This window comes from Megalops cyprinoides, chromosome 2 (genome assembly GCF_013368585.1).
Source record: "Megalops cyprinoides isolate fMegCyp1 chromosome 2, fMegCyp1.pri, whole genome shotgun sequence".
In the NCBI taxonomy this organism is placed as follows: Eukaryota; Metazoa; Chordata; class Actinopteri; order Elopiformes; family Megalopidae; genus Megalops; species Megalops cyprinoides.
In genome coordinates this window covers 15,259,615-15,283,859 of record NC_050584.1, presented here as the reverse complement: position 1 = coordinate 15,283,859, position 24,245 = coordinate 15,259,615, and the positions used below count along the sequence as shown (strand labels likewise).

General features: G+C 41.0%; 1 protein-coding gene across 3 annotated transcripts in view; it reads right to left on the bottom strand.

Annotated features, from left to right (window-relative positions):
• ctnnd2a (catenin (cadherin-associated protein), delta 2a) overlaps positions 1-24,245 on the bottom strand; it is a 271,850-nt gene that overhangs the window by 27,285 nt on the left and 220,320 nt on the right. For all 3 annotated transcript variants that reach the window (XM_036520857.1, XM_036520856.1, XM_036520858.1), the window contains 4 exons: positions 19,415-19,532; positions 16,830-17,015; positions 11,215-11,388; positions 8,690-8,840 (listed from right to left, as the gene is read on the bottom strand). In XM_036520857.1, the coding sequence (XP_036376750.1) occupies positions 8,690-8,840; positions 11,215-11,388; positions 16,830-17,015; positions 19,415-19,532 (629 nt within the window). The remainder of the gene's footprint in view (positions 1-8,689; positions 8,841-11,214; positions 11,389-16,829; positions 17,016-19,414; positions 19,533-24,245) is intronic.

The window sequence follows — 24,245 nt, the reverse complement described above, 5'->3', positions numbered from 1 at the left end:
AAAACAAAATGAAAGGTCTTGTGTATATGAAGCCTGCATTACGTAAATACTGTACAACTCTGCAAGCAGTCACTGTCCACAGTTGTGTCAGTAACTCAGAGGGAAGCTAAAAGTGTGAAAAAGTAATGGAACTGTGATATCCAAAGCTACGTGATGCATTAGACAAGGCTGCTGACTGTAAAAAAAAAAAAAAAACTCCAGCAGCAGCTTCATTAGCTTGGCTTTGCATTTCTCCATGTTGATTAAGGAAGGGCATCATTAGTGAAACACCTTGCGGATGCTCGCCACAGAGGCAAAAAGCTCAGAGCGAACAGCTTGAAGGATTTACTTTTTCAATCTTCTCACATAATGAAAAGAAGGCAACATTCGGAAGAAACATATGCTTATTTTTAACTTCTGAAGAAGCAAATGTAACTGAGCAAATCCACTGAGCGCCACAGTAATCGGAAATGGAATGGATATTTGGATGGGAAAGCACACACAGAGAATGTGTGGCAGCAGTGCTGGGGCAGGTAACGTTACATGACAAAAAGTAACATATTAACATAATTCAGACACCATAAGTAAAAAAAAAAAAATGTTTAGAGTAGCAATGACTGTGACCACATTTGCCAACACTTTGGTTGAGGTGTTGATGATACTGCAGCTGGAAAAAAAAACAGTAAAGCACTGAAAGAGCAAAGAGCAAAGCATTGAACTGTTTTTGCACACACCCTTTTTTAATGTCCACGTAACTACTTGAAACCTACAGAGCCCTTAGCAGTGGCTTTCTAATCTGTGATGGTCAAAACAGAGAGAAAAATAAGTGTTTTTCTCACCGCAGGCTCTCACTGCCCTCCTCGAGCGCTTATGCGGCCATACTTTTTATCTGACTCCTTGGCTAACCTTGCCATGAAGCACCACGTCAGAGGACACTTCTACATATGAGAGCCTTAGAGAAATCAGCAGTGAGTACAAGTCCTTGAGTCCATCAAAGCAAAATCCCTCTAAGAAACATGCAATCAGGATGTAGAGGAAATCATCACACGCCAGGCCAGAAAGACTGGCATAACTGTGTATCTTCATGAGACATATAAAGAAACCAGAACAGAACCGCCTTCACCAAGACTTCAAGCCTTGCTGAACCTTTTTCATTACATTTCCAATATCAGTGTGTGCTGATAATTCATCTCACAAACACCAGCTGGTATTCTGTAGGACTCTCTTTGTTGTGCTGCATAATTAAATTTAGAAGAGCCAGACTGCCAGGTAACGACACATATGTGATGTCACACAGATGAGAAAGCTGCAGATTCCTGATTGCCAAAAGGGATATAAGTATAACTTCAGATTGTGATTTGCCTGCTAGGGGATACAGTAAGAAAAAAGCCAGCAAGTTGAATTATTGGAACATACAACTATTGGAAATTTGATGGAAGATGTTACAGCGGCGTGATTAGCTACTGCACATTCAGGGTTACATTACTGGTTGGCAACCTCTGGCAACTATTACTTAAACTGTTCCACCCCTTCAAATGAGATGGTGAGCCAAAGCCATCCTACGAACATGGAGCTGAAAATATCTGTCAGTGGGCCTTTAATGATCAAAAATTGACTTCATATTTCGATCCTTTCGTTTCATCCTTATAAGTAGATTATTTAATATTTCTACCAGGAGTTCAAAGAAGCCACTTAAAATATTCCAAGGTGGCCTGGGGGGGTACAGCCTCCATTGTTGCCATGGTGATGCCACTCCATGGAAATGTCTCTGGGGTGCCTCAGACACTGGACTTTTCACAGAACCAGTACTTACAAATGGATAGTCAAAAGTATGCCTCTTCCAGAGTGTTAATTTTAACCCCCAAGCAGCTTCTCCTATTGTTCTTGTAGAAAGGTTAGAAGAAAGCAACAACAACAAAGAACTGGATGGAGACTGTAGTGAATTTGAAAGTGCTTTTGCTGTAGACATTGCGACATTTCGTCATGTGGGTTCCAGTCCTCTAATAACTGTATAAATTAATTCCTTTGATGTCAGTCACAAAGGACATGCTTCCATAGTGAAAATCCATCTCCTGTGGAACCTCGGCTTAAATTAAAGCAGAGCCACCTTGTGGCTGCAGGAAATTAGAAAAGAAACATTTATTAGCTATGAGGTTCATACTGTTCCCCTAATACTGGCTCATTAACATTGTGTGAAACAGCACAATGCACTCATGTGATTGAATAACAGTACATTGACCAGCTGCAGGCATGGCACCAGGCAGAGCTACCTTCTGTGGCTGCTCTGACTGTAAGTGATTGTGCTACCTTACGGATTGAAGCGGAACATTATTAGGCAACATCATAGTCATTGACACGGTTAGAGTGCACCATGCATTTAGGTGGTGCTTGTGAGAAAGCAAACATACTAACCTGACCACCAGCCAGTCAGACCCCCTCCCCCAAGCAGCAGGACACCTAACCATCCCCTCGAACCCCCCCACCCCCCACCACCCTGCACGCAGCTCCCAGAGGAATCGGTTTCACATCTGAATCCTCTGGTCATGACCAACAGGATTATCCCTGAGATGATAGATCATCATTTTCAAATCCTCCTCGGTCTGGTCGACGCTCCGAGACAGGGCAGGCCAGGCTGACTGCCAACCGCATGGCGAACTTCAAACGTTCGGAGCAAATCCACTCGGGCTTTGAGACGGCACCATCCAAATTGGATGCCGATGCACAGACAATTTCGCAAAAACTGATGTCCCTCCTTGGAAAAAAAAAACTTGCTGACGATTGCAAGGTGAAGTTTTGTCATTTCATTTACAAAGCATGAGAGCAGATGAGATATACCATGCTTATAAGCCTGCGCTGGCACTTTAAGTCAGCTTAGCACTGCACAACTTTTAAATCTTTTGCCTGTGGTTTTCTCATTCTAATTCTGAGGGCTGTGCATCAGTCTTGCCTCCTTGGCTTGATCAGTCTGTATCTGGCTCAAGTTCAACAGGAGATTTAATAACTGAACCTGGGTGGTTGAGCAAACCTGATCCGTGGCTGAAATGTTTTCTTGAGCTCCAAAAGGATTCACACCATTTAAGCTCTCAAGCAGCAGAGATGCATCTATGTAATTTCTGCCTGTGTCACAATGGCTCAGCAAGCTACAGAATATGGAGGGTGCTCTCTTTGAGCAAACCGAGCCAGTATGTTGTGGTTATACTGCACTGCATCAATGGGGGTTTGCAGCTAAACGCCTCTACTGAATGATCCTCTTTCCAGGCCCCAAAGGCATTCATACAGCAACCACTGCCATCAAGCACTGAGAGGGTGTATTGTCAGGACATCAGGCGCATGATGGCTAATGACGCTTGAAAGAAAGGTTTAAGTGGTGGGAGGACATGAGACGACAAGCAGCAAAGTAGAGGGAACTGTTGATATTCAACCACAGTGCTCCAGCCAAGAGAACCCTGAGTGTCAGATTGTATCTGGGGTGAGTAAACTTTGGTAACACAGGAAAAGCTAAGCGACAAGGCAAGCAGGTTAAAACATGGAGAAGAAATGTCCCCAGGAAAGGCCTGTTTCTATATTTTCTTCTTTGAGAGACACCAAGGGCTATCAAGGGGTCCTCTCTGAAAAATTAAACACTTGGCTGAGTGTACACAGCACTTATACCCCACCCTTGGAAAGGTTGTCTACTTGGAGCATCCTTATTAAATTGTTCCGACTGATACAAAGGTGCAAATATAATGGTAGGGTGCACGCATATTTTCACAGAGAAACACCAAGGATGCATTTAAAAAACGAGGCTTGTGCTATTGGAGATTTAAAACCCACTGGGCATCGGGTTGGATGTACACTACCTAGCATTTTCAAGTTAGGCTTGCGAAGCTTGTCTAATTTGTGTGTGCTTGGTATGACCAACCAAAACCTTTCTCTAGGGTCCATTTTCAAATATTTATTCACACTTACTGGAGCACTTCAAATGAACTTTGAATTCCTGTCAGATACAGATATTAAATGGTAACTCTGAGGTGAACTAAGGATAATAATTAAGGGAACGGCCCCTGACGTACTATAAGGACACTACCCCGCGTGCATTGCTTGTGTATTACTGCAGTCATTCATCGACAAGATTAAGAGGTAACTGAAGGGATGCAGTGGGACACGAGAGAGCGGGTGTTGCCTGGCAGCCTGAGCGGAGGGGTGCGCTCGGCGTGGAACCATGACGGAGGTGTATGCAGATGAGGACTCGCTTTGAAGAGGCGGGCATGCGCGGCGGGTGAACACAATTGTGCCGCGGCTGACAGCAGCATGCAGATAGTGATGGATGCTGCTATGTATCAGAGGGTGACTGGTTATAGTAGGGGGCGGATGTGTGTGTGTGTGTATGTATGTGTGTGTGTGTGTGTGTGTGTGTTTGGTGGGGGGGTCTTTTTTACTGTCACCAGCTGAGATGAAATGCACAGCACATTCCACTCAAGCTTACTGTCAGCGATTCTTTACAACGTCTTCATGTGCGTGGTCATTTGACATACATCAAACGTATATGAATGTGCCAGGATGGCTGTGAGCGCTCCTCCTTCAAACATCTGTGCAGTGATTTGCTATATGACAGTACATAAATGATCCACAGATCACACATGTGCATACCAAAAGGTGAATCTGAGGATGGCACATTAATATCTTACAGCATAACTCAGAAATCCATGTTGACAAATACAGTGCATGTATTTACTATAATATGTTATGAACAAATAGAGGTCCAACAACAGTATAAACTCGGTAAATCCAAGTCTTAGGTGTCCTGCCTAGAAAATTTTTTCCTCTGAGATGATACGGAAGTAATAGGTTAAAGAATGTTGATCTAGCATAATCTCTGGTCTATTTGAAGTTCACCCCCGCACACACAAACACACGCACAGACACACAAAACAATCAATTCTATCATACGCATAGGAGAGGTTAGCAGAATTAGTAAAATCGGAAGGGAGTTTTTATCTTGTCATTTGGAAAACCAGGGTAATCATTTGTTGAAATAATAATGTGAGCAATATAAAATTTTGATGGATGAATCTCTCAAGAGTGGATACTTTTTGGCTCCCGAGTGGCTCAGCCAGTAAAAGCGTTTGCTTTCAGAGCAGGCTGAGCCCCACGGCTCAGGTTAGAAACTGGCTGTATCATTTGGCAACAATGACTGGGAGCCCACAAATTGCCATTGACAATCAGAACAAACTGTCATGATAGTGGTAGGTATGTTGGCCAGGATCTCCTTGTCACTCTGCCCGCAACAACCTGGGACTCACGTGGGCACCTATTACTCAGATAGCATACAAGGATGTTCATATCCTGCGATGGCATTTGCTGCCTGCTGCACTGTGGGACTTGTATTGTGAAAAATAGTGTTTGTATATGGGTAGATGGCATGAGTCTCCCCCACACTCTTACAGGAGCTCAGCGGTTGTCACTGTGGTGTGCGACGAGCATCATTGGCTGCTAATAAAAGTTGGATGAAAGGGGGAAAACGCAAAAAAGGATGGCCATAAGATGCTGTAAGATGTCGCAAATTCTTTTTTTATGATATCTGCTATTAAAAATCAAAATATTTCCCAGGTATTAATCAAACTATGTGCAACATGTTTTCAATGGTCTTGCTGCATACATTGTGCAATCAACAATGCTCTTTTGGAGGATTTACATTGTACACAATACACAGCAACCTGTTTCCCAAACACCATAAAACGTGTAGTGCTCGTACACAATATATGTAGCTTTAATGTATATATTCTAATCATTCCACAAAGCAAACTGGATTTTCTTTTTGACAGACGTTTCAGAAAGGTTATCTGTTTCCTTTGTGCAATTAGGTATGTCAACTAAACAAACTGAATTTCATTGTAAAGGTGGAAATCAGTCTGTGGTCTAAGATAACAAACAAATAAGCACTGTATACCTATTTGGTCAGGTTGGTGTGGGGGGTATGAGTGCCGCTCACAGCCGGGGACAGAGCCCTCTGTCACACAGTCTAATATTCAAATGAAGCAGTGTAACTGACACATTAATGCAACAAGTCCCACGTGATTTATGACGTGCAATGTCTCGTCACAGTAAATTATTAATTTTATTAACAATCACAGACAAAAGGATTTCTAACCTGGAAAACCACATAAGCCTCAAAGTTCAACGGAAACATCCTATGGCACCGAAAACAATAGCCTGAAACAGGTTACGGAGTTGCCATGGAGATGCAAAAGGCCCACCAGGAAGCCGAGTTTATTAGAGAAAGATCAATAGTCTGTTAGTAGTGCTATGGAGAGAATTTCAAATAGTGAGGCACCATTTCTGAAAAGGCCTTTCAGAGCCTTGTGAAATTTATGAATTCACAACAGATAACTTCATTTTCCTGTAGTAAACTCCTGAATTATAGAGAAAATGTCCTGTATATTCATCATTAATTTAATTTTTTTAGAGCTATATCAAGCTGTTACAAGAAGTAATGTTCATAAATCTTCTCAATGTAGACGGACTTGCTGAAAGAGCAAGCATTGCTTTTCACTCAATTACGACAACAGATATCATGTGGATATTTTTACCATGGTCTGCCCAGTCATGTAGCCATTTAACACCCACTGTAAGAGTGCAGTTCCTACGTCTGAACAAAGAAATGAGTGCACATCACAAAAAAATACAAGTGATGTATAGAAAACAAATTAAAGTGCTTTCGCCTTTTAGCACGGGTATGTAAATTGTGTGGTCTCCATACTCTAGCATCCTCACACAATCAGTGTAATTCTTTCAACAGATGGTGACGATGATGCTCTCTCCATAAGTAATATCTTTATAGCAGACACTCTGCATTCAAATGGAAACTGTAAGAATCAATGAGACTACTTAAAACCAAGGTGTTTGACATCACATTTATGATGTCACTATGCAGGCCTCAGCCTCCTGCTGATCCATCACAAAATGCTGGCAAGTGTGATGTTATTCTGAGTTTGTTGACAGGAGCAGATGTTAGGACCATAACTCTCAGGCTCTGTAAGTGTCGGCTTCATGATCCTGTTTTTTTTAGAGACCCTGACTGCAACTGAATAAGTCAAAATCATGTATGGATGGAGTTCACATTGCCAACATTATGGCTAACTCATAAGACAGTTGTTTATAGTCTTTGTTAACATCTAGGACAATACAAGTACAAAAAAGAATACTACATAACCAAGTTTTACTTTAAAAACACAAAATAATATGGAACATAGATGCTTGCATAATTCATATGATACAAGTGTGCTAAACATGCCAATGAAGGCTATAGTGCCCTTTGCTTTACAGGTTTTCTGGCAATTTTAGCATGTTTAACAATCACACACAAAGGAGTAATCCCTTCTAAACCACTTGAACCCTGCATCATACTGTACACGTCATTACATTTATACATTTACTGTTACACCTGGAAACAAACATTGAGTTGTAACAGAAACATGGAATTATTCAAAGCAGTATGCAAGTATTGTTCAGATGTATTTGAAAATGTAACCAATGTAAGGAGGAAACAATGCAGCATGCCATGTCAGTTTTGAAAAAAAAAAAGGAATGCAAAGGCTATTCTGCAGGTAAAAGTGGTAGCACAGTGCAACATGATATTTAAGAAAATAAGGCCAATGCACAGGTAGAACTGAAAGCATGCTGCAGCATGATTTGTAAGAAAAAAAAAAAACAAATCTACAAGTAAATTGACAGCTGGCAGAGCTGTCACAGCATGGCATGTCGATTGCGTAAGAAAACCAGACCAATCTACAGGTAAAACTGACAGCATGTTGCAGCTTTATGTGAAAGCTGTGTAAGAAAACAAAGCCAATCTACAGGTAAAACTGACAACATGTCACAGCATGATGTGACTGCTATTTAAGAAAACAAAGCCAAAGCATGTCACGGCATGGTATGTCGGAAAACAAAGCCAATCTACAGGTAAAACTGACAACATGTCACAGCATGATGTGACTGCTATTTAAGAAAACAAAGCCAAAGCATGTCACGGCATGGTATGTCGGAAAACAAAGCCAATCTACAGGTAAAACTGCACACCCATGACTGCTGTGCAACACAACTAAGCAAAGGGGCCGTTCTGGCCCTTCTGAGGAAGCAGACTTTTCACAAGATAGAAAAAATTAAAATTAGTTAAGAATGCTTTGAAATATCTGAAATGACTCCCTAAGAATATGCATGAATTTTTAGTAATTTCCTAATTTATATTTAAAAATCCCCTTGCTGCTGACATGTTGGTCTCCTTTTGGATATGAACCACTTTTGCCAACGAAACTAAAAGGCAGACCTTAAAAGACTGACAACTGCTTGAATGACACTTCACAATGGAAATGGCAGCACTAACCAAAAAGATGACATGTATAGTAAGATCAGTAACATGGGTCATAACAGGATGCTTGAGCCAGAAATACTTCGGTATTCCACACAACAAACACACACAGTATGTGCAATCAGTGAAGGGTCCGAAACCTTTCTTATGCATAGAAGCAAATATGATTGTAAATACTACAAATAAACATATTTTCAATACAATTAAACATTTCTGAAAGGTACAGCTTACAGTTGAAGAAATGCTGTTTAGCATTTCCAGTCGAGACTACTGTATCATTGTATCATTATGCTTCATATTGAATTAGCAGCAGGGAGTCACAAAAGCTTGTGTCATAAAGGAACGGAAAGGAAGAACACTTACCAATTAATTCTTTGTTTCTCACGTCTAAGGCCATATTTCTTAAAGCTGTCGCCACGGCACACACCACCCGGTCGTTGTCTATTCGAAGCAGCTCCACAAGAATAGGCAGGCCCTTCTCTTTTCTTACAGCTGCTCGGATGTACACCGACCACTACAGCAAGCAGACAGGGCAAGAGAACTTCAGTAATACAGTCACCTTTTTGTGCCCAATAACATGCTTCTTTCTGTAACTTAATAAAGACGCTGTATGCCTTTATTATATGTCCTGTGGACTTAAGGGGTGGTCTGGGGATGCAATGGCTCATTGAAAGATTTGGTCTGGTCTTCCTTCCTTAGGACAACAAGGCCTGGACAACTAGAGGCAAACCAATGCTTAAATTTATGTCGCTTACTGTGTGTGTGTGTGTCTGTGTGCGTCGTAGTAGCAGCAGTACAGAATTATCCTAAAAGAGCATTTACCTACAGTACAGTTTTCTCTTTAATAAATGTTTTTAATAATACTGGTAAGCCAATATTAAACTAGGCAATATAATTCTAAATAATAATAGCCATAAGCAATTAGTATGACTTTAGGAGATTTATTAAGTTTACACCACCATAAAAACCTGTGAAATGGTTTACAAATAAGAGCTCAACATTAGTCAGAAATGCTCTCAGTTCTGGTGGGTAAGACTTGTAGTAAAGTAAGATGGGATAAACAGCTGACAGTTGAGTAGGCCTTAATCCACCTGCAAATTGAGCGCTAGGGCTCTGATAACAGGAATAATTTATTTTGTGGTTTTTAAGGGGTACAGGAGCAGGCATCTGCATACTAACTATATACAGTACAGTACATACACAGCCCCCCTTGCTGTCAGTTTCAATGAGGGAGGAATTCGTTTACAGCAAGCAAACAGCCGCAAGTTCCCTGAGACATCTGTCCAGTGATATCGCTTCCATGAAGGTCAGACTTCAACTTTACATTGCTCCAGAAGTGCTACAATTTTACAGCCATTGAATAATGGCAAACCCAAAAGGAGGCATTACATAGTGAACAAGTTAAAAAAGGAAAAGAAAAAAAGACCCCCTTATTATGCCTGCATCTCCTTGCTAATGAATAATCGCTGTCGAAATTTCTGTCTTGTCATTGGCGTGAAACCCATTTATATTCACCTCGGACAGATGGAAATTTATTATCCTATTTACCAAAGCAGGAGCCAAAGTTGCAATGCACAGACATATCTCAATTTAAATACATCAAAATGCAGCTCAGTAGGCAGCAAGCAGATGAACAAACATGAAGGCAATTATAATTGACTGGTGAGATGAGCTGAGAAGATTGATAAGATACACAGATGGATACCCTCTTGATTTCACCAGGGATGGAGACAACCCCCCCTTCTCCATTTAACACAGGTGAAGAGCCCTAAGCCTTCAGCAGCAGCTGGATCAGCAATGGGCTTTAAACCCATCCAATCTGAGCCTTTCAGACTGGGAGTCTGGCCGTCTATTGATCCGGTGAGAGAGAGTCTTTTGGTGGATTAGACAGTTCTAACAGTGGCGGCACGGGCACCTCTTTGTCTCTGACAGCTGGTGAAACAGGAAGCTTTTATATTGTATTGGTTTGTGTGATGGAGGAAGCAATGATTTCCGGCAGTGAGAATGTTATTTCTTCATTACCCCTCCCCCACTCTGCCCCGCCCGATAAGGCAGACATTGCCATGCCGTGTGGAGACAGATGGCCAAGTTCAAGCACTTTCGTTGCTGTAGATGGAAAACATTCTTCAGGAGTCCTTTCCATGTACTTAATATTTGCATTCAAGAATAAAGAAGAGTCATTGAAATGATGTGAGTCTATATGAGTTCAGGAAGTATCTCAATAACCCATAGGATTGTAAGCAGATCTGCCATGTATATGTAAGCTCTGCTACTGTATATCACAAATCATTTAGTGCCATTGCTGTGTTTCTGAGAGTCCTTTGTGTCATCTGTAACAGTACAATATCCGTCTTTTTCAAAACTAAAAATCTCTACAAACTAAGAATCAAGCAGTAGTAGTACTGCTACGATAAAAAGCGTACCAATAGTAGTAATAGTAGTAGTCGGTAATATTGACTAATGCCGTAGTCTCCTCAAACAGTTTGGCAATGACTGGAGTTTCTATACCTATATGAACTTAGAGAGTGCTAACCTTCACTCTATAAGCAGAAAACACACCTGCAGGTAATAGACAATTAAGAGGCTCTCCTGCATCATACCTAGGAACCCTAGGTAAGAGACTAAACTCATTTTTCTTTCAAATATCTGTGATCATCATTTAATTGGAGTGTGTTGTGTTTTCTCTAGTGCCACCTGGTGGCCAGAAATTTTCTTTTTTTTTTTCTATAAAAAAAATCATGTCATGCCCTTCAGCACCGAGACTCTGCATGCACAGCTCTCCAGTCTCAGGGTGTCACACATATCTGTATTCTATGTGTGTAAAATACAAGGTGGTGTATGTCCCCCCCCAACCCCAAGCAGGAGCAGTGACTGACCATAGCACCTACCTTCCAGCTGCCCGCCGCCAGGTTCTGCAGTGCCCCTGCCGCACCTTCCAGGGTGTCGGGGTTGGAGCACTCAGACAGGAGAGTGAGGTAGGGTTTGACAATGGAGGGGTGCCAGAGCATCTGGATCCCTTTGGGGGGGTCGGCGGACTCAGGGAGGGGTCCCACACCATCCCACTAAACAGGAAGACAAAGCACAGGGCACAGACAGAAACAAAAATGTCAGGCAGTTAAATCCTGCGTTTTTCTTAGACAAAGTGCCAAAGGAAGAGGAGCACGCTGTGCCTCACTGTGAATGCAAGACGCCATGATGGCCGCAAACAACAGGGTGTGCAGTGAGCATGCTGAGCTTCAGATGGAGGATTACACAGTTTAAAACAGGAGGTCACGATGAAAGGTACAAATACCACTGGACTTTTTAAGGTGACAGTCAGCATTATTTGAGTTCCCTTAGCATTCAAAGCTTTTTCTGATTCAATCTTTTGCTAGCGGGAGCTTTTTTTTTTTTTCTTTCTTTCTTTCTTTTTCTTTCAGGATTCAAAGCATGCTTTTCACAGAATGAGACCTTACGAGACGCAACGCATCTAGCGTTCCGGAGAGGCAAAGCGTTTGAACTGAGGCTCTGAACTGATTTCAGCAGCACCCATGTACTGTATTGACCCACTTTCAGTCAACAGGCCTCGAGAAACACCTAAACATTATTCATCTCCGCTGCCGTTCATCCCCCTCTTTCCTTCCCTCAATAATTAATGAGCCTGTGTACATTTTCTGCCCGTGCTCTGCCGATAGGCTGTGTTGTTCAGTTAATTGCTGGAGGGGAGAGAAACGCCCACAGGGCTGCTGCCACACAGAGATGCTGGGAGGAGGGTGGTTTTAGGAAACATGGAGTCTGGCATCCGAATGCACGTGAAAACACCTCCAGAACCATTCATTTCAGGACTAACAGCTCATTATTCACAAACTGATGTACTTCCATTCCATGCTTCTTGGAGCTGTTTTGGTCATTTGAAGAAAACCCCTTTAAAATATAATTGAACATCATTTTACATGAACTACAGCCATCAAAAATATTCTGCTACTCATTCAAGGATAAAGTTTCCCAGTCCTCCAAGAAACGGCCATGGTTCAGTCAATACTAATGAATCTGAATAAAGACTACATGTAATTCATTTTATTATTACAGAATACAACCCAGTTACTGTGATTTATCAGCACCTGACAATAAAGACCTCATCAATTCACATTGACAGGAGATGTTATTTTCTCTTATGCACATTCTTAATCATATTTGTGTTGGTCATGCTGTACATTGATGCACACACACACCAATGCATGTTTCTACAGACAAGAAGAAAAACAATATATACACGGCACCTAAGCCACATATTTTCCATTGTAAACTGCAAAATGGTCAGCCAGCCAGCTGGAAATGATTTTCAGAAAGTATAGATATGGTGCTGACAGTTCATTTAAACTATAATAACCAAGTTTGTTTTCCACCGCAGTCAAAGGAAAAATGACAAAGACACTTAAAAGAATATAATTCATTCCAGCGATATCATCTAAGACCTTTCTCCTGCAGCTATGGCCATGACGTGTGATGTGCTTCAGATGAGTTTCAATGTAGCGTACCAATTCAGGGCTTACTTTAAGCTAGACCTCACCTTCCTTTGTGTTCAAATTCCAGTAAAGATGATCGATTTTGTTAACTTCATCCTGATTTAAACAAGGTGCAATGGTACCCTACCATACCGTAACTAAATGTACATAATGTAAGATTTCTTATTGAATTCAATTCATTCAATCAGAACCAATTCCACCCTATCCATCAACAGAACTATAAAAAACATAGGCTTTTCAAATACTGTGTTAGCCTGTTTGAGGATGCCACATTCACCTACTGACACAAAAATACAGTATATTAATAGTATCCAAATGACTCAGTTTCTGTGCCACATAGAAATTGAAGTTCAGGTGCCTTTGATGATCTGGGCTGGATTAATCTGAATGGAGAGGATCTGGGCAAGCTTTCAGGCCTACCTCACAGACGGAGGTTTCTCTTTGAGTAGAGAGTATTGTCACCTGTATCTTGCACAACTTTTATGTACAAATGTTTTCTGCCACCAACCTCTACCATTATCCACCAAAACTAATAAATTATTCTTATTGTTATGAACTAACATATGGTGACTTTACAGTACAACCCAAAGACAGTGCACTAAAAGACTTCACAGTTCCCCAACGTAATTTACTGCAGCTGCATTTTTAAAGTGAATTTTAATTTCTATACTTATTTCTCATTATATAATAACTGTAATACTTATCATAACTCATTATGTTCTTTTACCACTTTTTTTAATGTAGTCTTTCTACTTTATGTGCTATATAGCTATTATAAATCGCTGTTTGAATCTTTACCTACACTATACACACACACACAAATACACACACACAAATACACACACACACACACACACACGCACACACACATATACACACACACACCTTTCACTATTCATTTATTTCAAAGTACAATTCAAACCTTGAGGTTGTTTTTAATTGGTGATTTTATCCCTACCTCACACTTCTGATTTAAAAGGCAGGTGGAAATGGTTAATATTTACCATATGAGTCTGGTGGGCCATGATGCATTCCCCCTATTTGAGAGCAGATTGGGGGATTAGAGAGGCCGCGGTGGTCTACAGGATTCCCTTCCAGTCAATTAAAGCTGATAAACAGCACAGCTCGCCCTGAAGAAAAACGTCAGCCTCGTTCTGGAGCCCAGCTAGCTGCTGCGCATTGATAAATGATTTAAGGGAGTACATTACTTTCCTCTGCCGCAAGGCCCAGGTGTCCTCTTTTAATGTGGTTAATCGCTTTACTCTATGTGCAGCTGGGTGGTTGAAACATTCCATCCAGCCAGTGATATCAGAGGGCACCCAGAGTTGAGAAAAAAAACCTTTGATTTCTGCCTTAGTTCTCACATCCAGGAAGCAGTATGTTACTAAAATTAATGTCTGGAGCTTTGTTGGTAAAGAGACGTCACCTTGAGTGCTAAATGATACATGTGCTGCCAGTGTCCATTTTCAGAATTTTGAGGTCAGTGATCCTGCTGACAAATACACGTTACGCCAGAATGCTTTTATTAATGCAACATATGCACTATATGACTGTTAGGAACATATTTTTGGAACATGAGAGTGTCTGACAGATGGAAAAAAAAATGATTTTACAGACATTAAGTACTTTCAAGGATGAGAAAGAAAATGTGGATTTGTCAGCTTTAGCACAGCTCTTTCTGTATATATCGTTCATTGCTTTCATCTTAAATCTGTAATACTCACACTACTACCACTATCTTCCCCTCCCATAAAAATCCATAGTTGACATCTCCAACTGATTCAGGAGGAAGGTGCAACAGCGCATTAGTTCTGAAACATCTGAGGTTTGTGCTCTCACTACTTATTCTGAACACCAGCGGAAACATTATTTATAGCTGCATAATATACACAGTCATTATCAGGAAAAAAAACTCTTGGAGTGAGTACACTAATATTGAATAGCATTTATATGACAAAGATAACTTAATTACGCTGATATAATAGCTAGACATATTTGATCAATAGCATTGGTCAATAAGATAGTTAACTAAGGTGAACTGTAAAAGTCACAGGCCAGTGGCATATGTGGCCACTGTTGTACATATTTGACACATGCTTTGCACAAGGTAACATATGCTGTTGTATAGGATTGTGTCCCATTCTTATTGCACAACCTTTACAAACATGTGCCTGTGCACTAGGCCTAAGTGAACATGCATCGTTCTAGATCCCAAACATTATTGATGGGGCTGAAGCATAGCTGTCAAATTCTGATCTGGTGAGAAAGCCATTTTTACCAGAGCAGCATGAGGACTTGTGCCCTCCTGCTGGCATGGTGTCACATGAGGATGAGCCTGCAGGAAGGGCAGGAAGTGAGGCTCCTGCACCTCATCACTGCAGCACAACACTGTCAGGTCAACAGTCCCTGTAACTGCAGTCCTGTGGCAATTAGACGCTCCCGCCCAGAGCATTGCACCAACCTCCTCATCGTTTGGTCGGGTTGTTTACATTGATTAGCGTGCCGCTCTGGACATCTGCGCCATGGGCCTAAATGCCCATCACAGTAGTCTACAATAAATTTTGATTGATTGCTGAAGTGGACCTGGCTACACTGCTGGCGAGAGAGGTGTTGCTGACACCATCTCATTCCATTGTGTTGATGAACGCTGGAGAACGCCAGGCCCCTGTGTCATCATCTGGCTTGCAAACATTTTCTGTGCAGCTGCCTCCTCACAGTTGAACCACAGATGCACAGGTTGTGGTCATCTGCTTTTTCCAATGGAGTAAACCGGGCAAAAAACGGTAACAAAGACCGATCATGATGCTGTCTTACATTAGGTGAGGTGCTGTGACTCCTACATTGTGCTCCATTAGTGACAAACTATGTTAGGCTGTAAGGTGTTGCCAGATTAAAAACTGGCAAAACACAACAAGTGACAGTATGCTGACTCAGTCCAGCCTCGAAAATACAGATTACAAAATGCAAAATACAGCACAATGTTTCTGTTCTCTTCATGAGCAGGACATGTTGATTTCTTTATTTGGCCTTCTTTGACTTAAATCAGACTTGACATTCAAGAGGTTAAATCCTGTAATCACCTGTTCCCAATCACTTAGTAATGTATGATTATTCAGATTGGTGCCAAAAACATATATCTGTATTACAAATCTATTTTCTTAAAAAGCACAGGGACTTGCATAGTGACATGTTTCTTATAATGCTTAGTGTATTTCTCTTATGCAAACAGTCACCACTAAAGTGAAATGCAAAGACAGTGGAAGCTTCCCAATCGCTCACTCCAACAGGTAATTTCTTTTTAATTAAACATCTTTTAATTTTCTTCTCATCCAGCCAAAGAGGCAGCTGATTCTTACTCACTTCCCTGCTCTGTAGTCTATGCTCAGAACAGCATGCTCATGTTTCCTTTGGAAGGACAGCAGTTTCAGTACCCTTCATACTGTATAGTACCAAAGACTATCAGAGGGGCAGAGTTTCCTGCAAGAGGAAATGATTAAATCTTACAGGAACAAATAGTATAGCTAGAAACAAGATTAGTTTGCCATTTGATTTCATTAGTAAAATTGTTAGCATAAAAAAGAGTGGTGTTAGGGAAGCTCAAGGAGAAATTTAGTCAGGTTCATCATAAAGTAAGTCCATTTTTGATGAGTTCATGTCCATGAATTGAATTGTGCCTGAGTTAATGAGAAAAGTCCTTTGGGGGATTAGGGATGACAAAATATCTGTGCAGCCTTTGGGAAATGTGACCCCAAGGACACTGAGCAGGGGTTGAGCACACAGGCTTTTGTCAACATGACTCCAGCACTACGAGAATAATGACTGCACGTCTCTTTGTTGGCTTGCGAACTCTGCTTCCTGGTGACAAGAAATCAACCTTGTAAAACAACTAATTATCCACTGGATAAGGACCTTTCTCTTCCCCCTCCCCTTCCCTCCCCTCCCTCCACAATGGCTGAAAAATGCAGCTAATTGCAATCAGCTGCAGTCAAATTCCCCACCTGATCCTGCGCCTTCTTTTTCTTCTTCTTTTTCCCCCAGCACCCAGAGCTCTCGCTGTCCTTGCCATTGGCATCGCCACAAAGCAATCCATCAAGCTCATCCGTGCCCATCTGCTGTCCCTGAGATGTCTCTGCAGCCAGTCGATACGAGAGGTTCCTCAAGATGCACACACAGTTTTCTATGGTCTGAAAGCAGAGGAGGAGAAAGAGGAGACGGTCTCAGCAGATGTGTAGGGACTGCTGCCCAGGGCTTTGAGGGAGCCTGTAAAGCCCAGCTGCTGACGGAGGCTGTCAGGAAGTCTGGGGCCCCCACTCATGCTCCAATCAGTAATTACAGCGTAATTGACAGTAACATTTATTTACAGCCCAAATGGGCCAGTGCCAACGAAGACGGTTTATGTATTTACTTCTACGACATGCGGCAGATAGGCCAAATAATAATCAAGGGTGCAATACCACACAAAACAATTGTAACTTTTCAGGAAGACATCCCGTGGAGACTTTGTGTGGAAAATATAATGCTATTTCAAATGAGATGGAATATTTTTTTCTTTGCTCTTTTGCACATGCTGAATGAATGAGATCTCGATGAATCTTCATATGCAGAAAAGTAAGGACTAATCAATCATAACACAGTTCACTTAGCAAAGAAATATATGAAAGTAAAGGCATGATGTTTGGTAATGCCATCTGCAAAATGTATGACTACCTTAAGGAAATTACCGAAACAGATAAAGTGATTTATCATCTTCACTACTGCTTTGCTCAGATACTGTGATTCAAAAAAGCACAGGGATAACACACTTTATGAAGTTTTTCATAACCATGACTAATGACTGTGACCACACAGAATGTTCATAAACAGTTGTTGGTGTTTTCAATGTCAGCCCCAGTTTAAACATCTATCTGGTATGTGGTGCACCAAACATTGGTGACCCTGGTGCTTTGCTGGTACAGCTGAACAATTCCCTCTGTCTCCAATTTATCAATTACAGTCGGATGTGAAAATCACATGCAAATGAAAGAAATGGAGCCCTTGGCAAAAGCACTCCAAACAACACAGACCTCTGAAGGTCATGTGATGAAGGCACAGGAAAGTGAGAGGTGATTGGATGGACATGGGACAGCTAACTACAACGTGGTTTCAGCGTATGTGGAAAATGGTACCAGGGTAGGAAAATGGCCAAAGAAATCAGCTTTTAATAATGTATTGTGAATTAAAGGTAGTAAAATAACCCACTTCAGGATGTTGCCCATACATTGACTTATACTAATGCTATTGTCAAACTGGATAAGAGCATCCACTACATGACAAAATGTAATATAAATGTACTTGTACTACTACCTAGTTAGAACACTACCTAATTCTGTCAATAACAGTAACACTGTAGGTTGGCTTGACCAAATGATGTGTGATCATACTTCTTCTTTTAAACAATGGGAATGGTAGTACACATTCCCAGCTCTTATTTTATTGGACATTCAAAATATAGACTGGAGCTACATATTGTACATGGAAAGGCTGATCTTATAAAGATTTATGATTCAAAGAGTTGCAGATTGAAGACAACCCCTAGACTATGTGACATGCTTTTATCACACTGAATTTCCTGAATCCAGAAAGTGCTACATCAAAGCCTTTCTTTAAAAGGTGAAATTGAGGAGGCAGCATCTGGGCATAGCACTTCACTCTGTAAGAGTCGCAAGGGAAAAAAAAAAACTGCCGTGGAGATACAGGTCGCTTAAGAAGTTATTCATTAAAACTGCAGATCTTCTATTTCCTTACATATGTTTACGTGTTCTGCCTAAGACACATAAAGGCCTCAGGCAGTAATGTTGAGCCTGATGAGTTTTGAAAATGTTCAGAGCTACAGAGGAGCACACCTGTGGTATCCGTGTGTTGAAAGCATGACCTTACATTGAATCCAAGAACCTTCTACAAGAAGGCACAATGCGGTCACCGCAATTTCTGTTTAATGACTTGTGTTATGGCATCATCACAGAGGGTAAGGACTGCTTAAATCATCAACCCCAGCTCCGACAGGGGAGGATCAACCGCAGTGTATCACTTCTCACTCCCAGGCCCAGAGTGTTCTCTCTGAGACAGGGCGATTTAATAGGGGCCGCAAGTTGCAAAGTATCAGTGGTGGCAGTGTGGAGGATAACTTTACAATAACTGTTCACTGCAATGATGTGCGATTGCACCTCAGCGGGATGTCTGGCAATGACTTCGGGAAAATGACCACTGGCACAGCGCTGACTGAATATTTGCCACCGTCCGGTTGGGCACTCAATTCTCATTACTATGGAAATACTGTTTCACAGCGTTCTTGTTTTGCTACCCGGACTGGCAGCAGTGGTGAGGGAGTGGAGGGGGGGCTGGGAATCATGATTAAAGAATGCCATTTTAGGAGACGTGGCCACAGCAACCTTGAGAAAGCAGCCATCCAAAGAGCTGTTTATTTGTTACCGAGGGCTCCCTGCTCCTCTGTTTGATTTTTTTTTTCTTCTTCTTCTTCTTTTATGGGGGCCTGAGTTTATGGCGAGATGATAGACAGAAGGGGGAAGGAAACACAAAGTCAAACCTTGCTATCGATCTCGCTGCTCCCCAGAGCCGTCTGGATCACGTAGAGCAGCGCGTCGGTGAGCCCCTCGCACTCCCGCATCCGCCGGCGCGCCTCCTCCCCCGCCGAGCTCACGTTCCTGCAACACAAGCGCCGGGTCAGCGCAACGGGGCCCCTGTACGCCCACCCCATCCCGCCCCGCCCGGGGAGACCTCCGTGCTCAAGGACAAATGGGGAATGAGGGCCCCTGGTTAAAAAAAGAGCCTCACTGCCCCCCGTGCAGTTCTTGTACAGGCACAGTGAGACACAAGTGACAAAAACCCTGAATCCCCGTCACTCAGACCATAAATATCAGTCTGCATATCCTATACAACATGACTGTTTCATTCAAATGACTTCAGTTCCTTGTTTTCCACACATACTATTGATTGTTCCTTAGTTTTGCCCATAAGTTAAGTAAATGTTGCCACCATGTATTGTCTAAACTGAGGTGAGGCAATTATGTATGCTTAAAGAAAAGTGTATCAGATAGTACAATTATTTAAATGATTTTACAAAGGCCATTTCAAGGGTGGTCCTTTATGACAGTGCAAACTGGTCCCAGATTTATACTGTAATAAGCTCAAGGATATTTAGTAGGGATTTAATACATTTGTTACATTTACCTTGAAGCATAATGGAATCGATGACATCTATAGGTCATTCACCTTGTCTTCAGGGGAAGCAAGAGTATGTAGTACCATCTATTTTATTTCCCAAAATATTCTGACCCAGAAATCATCTCATTCAGGTCACTATTGACTGATGGCAGAGAGGTTATTCTTCTATGATAGAGTAGCCCAAAATTGAGGAGGGCTGTCTTTTTTAAGGGCTGGCATATAAAGTTCAAACAATAAACTGACTTGACCAAGGGGTCTGTTCAATCTAACCCACGCAGCAAGATGGACCCCAAAATCCCTCCGAAAAGTCAGTAACTTAGAACTTAAAAAAGGATGAGTTATAACAAAAGTAATACAGCCTAACATTGATTCATTATGTATGAAAATATTGTTATTTATAAGAAAGTTATTTATTTTTACTCAGTTTGATAGCTTTTCACCTTGTGGTGAGACTGGATATACTGATGATATATATATATATATATACATATATATATATATATATCATCCATTGTGTGGCATGTGGCCCATGTCTGAAATATAAGCTATAAAGCAGCATTACTCAGATGACTGCCCCCAGTTTAAACATACACAATACGATCCACCTCAACGTCAAGAGTATTTTCATATGAACTGGTGGTGCTATATATTACGTTTCACTGTAATTTATTTTCAATAGACACAATATCACCAAAATCAATTGTTAAATTCCATTTAAAACCAACAGCAGTAGATTGCAAGGGAAAAGCCAGAGCTTCGCTACGAAACACTAATACATCTCCCGCACAGTTCCTTTTTATTGCATTATCTTCTTACGGGAATGAGAACACCAATTTTTTCCACATATTACTACATTGATAATATGGAACACCAATATTCTGTACTGAAAAAATCTCTCTCTTCAGTATTTTTGTACACAGAGTTATTAACATTTAAAGGAATGAGAACAGCCAATTTTGCCATATATTACTACACTGATAGTATGGAACACCAGTTTTCAGTACTGAGAAAAAAAAAATCTATGTCTCTTTACTCTTCTGGTAAATTGAGTCATTAACAATACTCTCCTTTCAAATCTATATCTACAAAACATGACCTTAATTTACAAAATGATGGTTTTGTATGATCAACATATTTAATCAAAGGAAGGCATAAGCATATCGGAACATAAGCCTGGAGAGCTTACCAATCTTTTATTGAGCTCTCATGGCTCATTACATACACTGATTAAAAGGCACCACGAGTGGTTCTATGAGAACATAAAGCTCAGGAAATGTGTTAGGTTTGGCGTACTAAGCATTCATAAATCAACCTTGTAAGGGCCATTGGTTTGATGCGTGCTTTATATGTCCGACTGAACAATGCTCCCAAGGTTCGCTGCCAAATTCCCCTTGACTCCCTCCAGGTAACCCACACTGAATTTCAAGCTCCTATGTTGAATGCTGTGTTTTGGGGTAAAGTACTGGTCATTTCAATGGTGCCCTTCAAGATATCAAATTTTGCAGAAATGCAGATTTCTAGTATTGCATATATGGGAAAGCATGTCACAGTACTGCACTGTTTTCTCATTGGATGATCTTAATCAACAGTATACTATATTATGCGGGATGGGCCACCTTTTACAACAATATTAATAAATTCCACGTGGCCTCCATTTCCATGGTGTCAACAGTAAAATAAGAATTATCATCAATATTAGCTCTAGTCACTACCCACTGATCCATGCCATTAAAGGTACAGTAGTATGGGAAGTACTTTATGATCATTGTCACTTTATTTTTAATCTACAGGAGCAATGTCCTTAGTAATAGAAAAACGAAATACTGAATTACATGAGGAGGCAACCACTGTAAACAAAAGCTTATGTTTCTAACTGCAATGGCATGACCACAGTGGAAATATAACAGATTTTTTAAATAGCAAACTAATAAAAGCATGGTAAAATAAAGGGAATGGTTTCCTTTAAAATCTACAGAAAGCTGCAGACATGCTACTGTTTGTGAGATGACACTGTTGAAATATCACAGATCATAAACCTTTTGAGCTAGGACATTTTTGTCAGGAGATGGGCAAGCAAGATTTATGGCTCAGTTTTTTGGACTAAAAAACATTAATTAAAACACTTTGGGACAATCTAAAACTTGGTCTGGAATGTTGGTTCAGGAATTCTACTACTGACCTGCAACTATAGCTGCAACTTTTAATCACTGCTGTTATATCCTTGAGCTGCGTACTTAAGCTACATGACTTCAGTAACCACCCCTTTTGTATAAGTGGATCAGTTGTGAAAACATAAGCTGTCTGAATCAATGTCGAAAAGGGTGTCTGCTAGGCAACTAAGAATTAACAAAGACAGTACACTTAGAAAAGCACTCCGGAATGTGTTCTCCTTCTGCCTAAAAGAAATTCACGACAAGCCTCTAAAGAAAAGATTCTTCAGCTCAGTGCTTAGGCACACACTGTTCTCTCTATCTCACTGCATTCAATGTACTAGGACCTGAGCCGACAATCTGGCCCAGGGTGAACATATGCATAGGCTACATGGTAAAATCTTGCAATCCCACACAGTAAAATTATCAATAAAAAAAAGACTTTGACACCAGCAGCTGCAGTAAAGCATTTCCATTCCACTGAACAGTAAGTTACAGTCTGGAGTAAGGTGACTCTTGAGGAGACTTTGTTAGGTGAGGAGGCATTGCTGATGTGGTGTAAAATGTACAGCCCACACCATTATACACCAATCTATCCGACTTCAAGGGCTTTCAGGGACCTCTGCTTTGTAGGGGGAATGTCCATTTTAGCCATGCCGTGACAGGCTGTTGAACGCTGACTCGTACATGAATTTTTAACACCTTTCACATTTCAAGCATGGAGCCATTCACTGACGCTGCCATCACTACAGCACGGATGACAAAAGAACCGCAGGAGTAAAAATACCCTCCAAGCCTTGGAATAAATCATACGTCAAATTATTACAAATATGTGCCTCAGACTAATCCACCTCTCCATCTTCTCTCTTATTAAAACTCTTAATTAATGTCCAGGTGGTCCTAATACCAGCCCTGGCACAGTCTAGAAAAAAAGGCTTATCGATGCAGTGAGGTCTTAGATCCAGGCCAGTGCTTCCCGCGACTTGATGTAATTGCTATTGTCTGCCTTCCTTTGAGTCTGTGACTTGGAGATAGGCAGATTATTGATATCCAGTTTTTGTATTGCTCTTAGAGCAGTTTATAATGAGTCGGTAAACAAAGCACAGATCAATCTGTGTCCCCTTGCCTTTGATGTGAAGATCAGCCACGCAAGTGCCCCCTGTGAGAGACAGGTCTGTGTATGGGCATGCTTCCTTTATCGGAAATGTCATGTACCAAGCTGCTGCAGGCAGCCCCGTCCTTTGAGTAAGCATAAAACAGGACATTGAGGATAAAACAATGCTAAAATCACAGTAATAGGAGAAAGGAGGAGGCACTCTACCTGTAACGAGTTTTATTTATTTATTTTTTTTTTTGGTTTGTTTGTTTTATCCTGCGTTGTTTTGGTAATGTCTGTAGAGACAGATGGATACAGATGGGACAAAATACAGCAAAGCAATTAAACACACAAAGCTGTGGTATGCAACTTCGAATTCTAACAGATAATTGGTAGAGACAGATTCAACAGATTTTTTTTAATCATGAGAAGCTCATAGATGTTTTCTGATAAAAATTACTTGATTTTGAGGAGGATATCATCTCATTTCATGATCATAAGTCAAGGGGAGAGTGAACAGAGTAATCACCATGTTTTTATTAGTTTTTATCAAGATTTTTCTAAAACAATTCTGAAAAATATGGTTTGTTGAGGGCTTCATACATCTAGTATGAAGTATCTAGTATCTAGTACCCTGTGCATAAGACCAAAAATAAATAAGGAAAATGCGCACACAAACAAAATTCTCAACACGTTTATGACAATGACAGACAACCCCCCCATTTTCCAGGATGTTATCATCTGTCCTTTTTCTCATAACTTTGATGCATTTTATTCCTAAAATTATCTGGATTGCCATTGACCTTTCCCATAATGGTTTTAGACAACCATTACCATTCCACTGCTTTCCAGTGGCAGTAGTCCCTTACTTTCTAAATCATTCGAAAAGGAAACACATTCCTCTTCAACGGGAGGTTTAGCTTTAAAAAAAACATTTTTGTCTATTG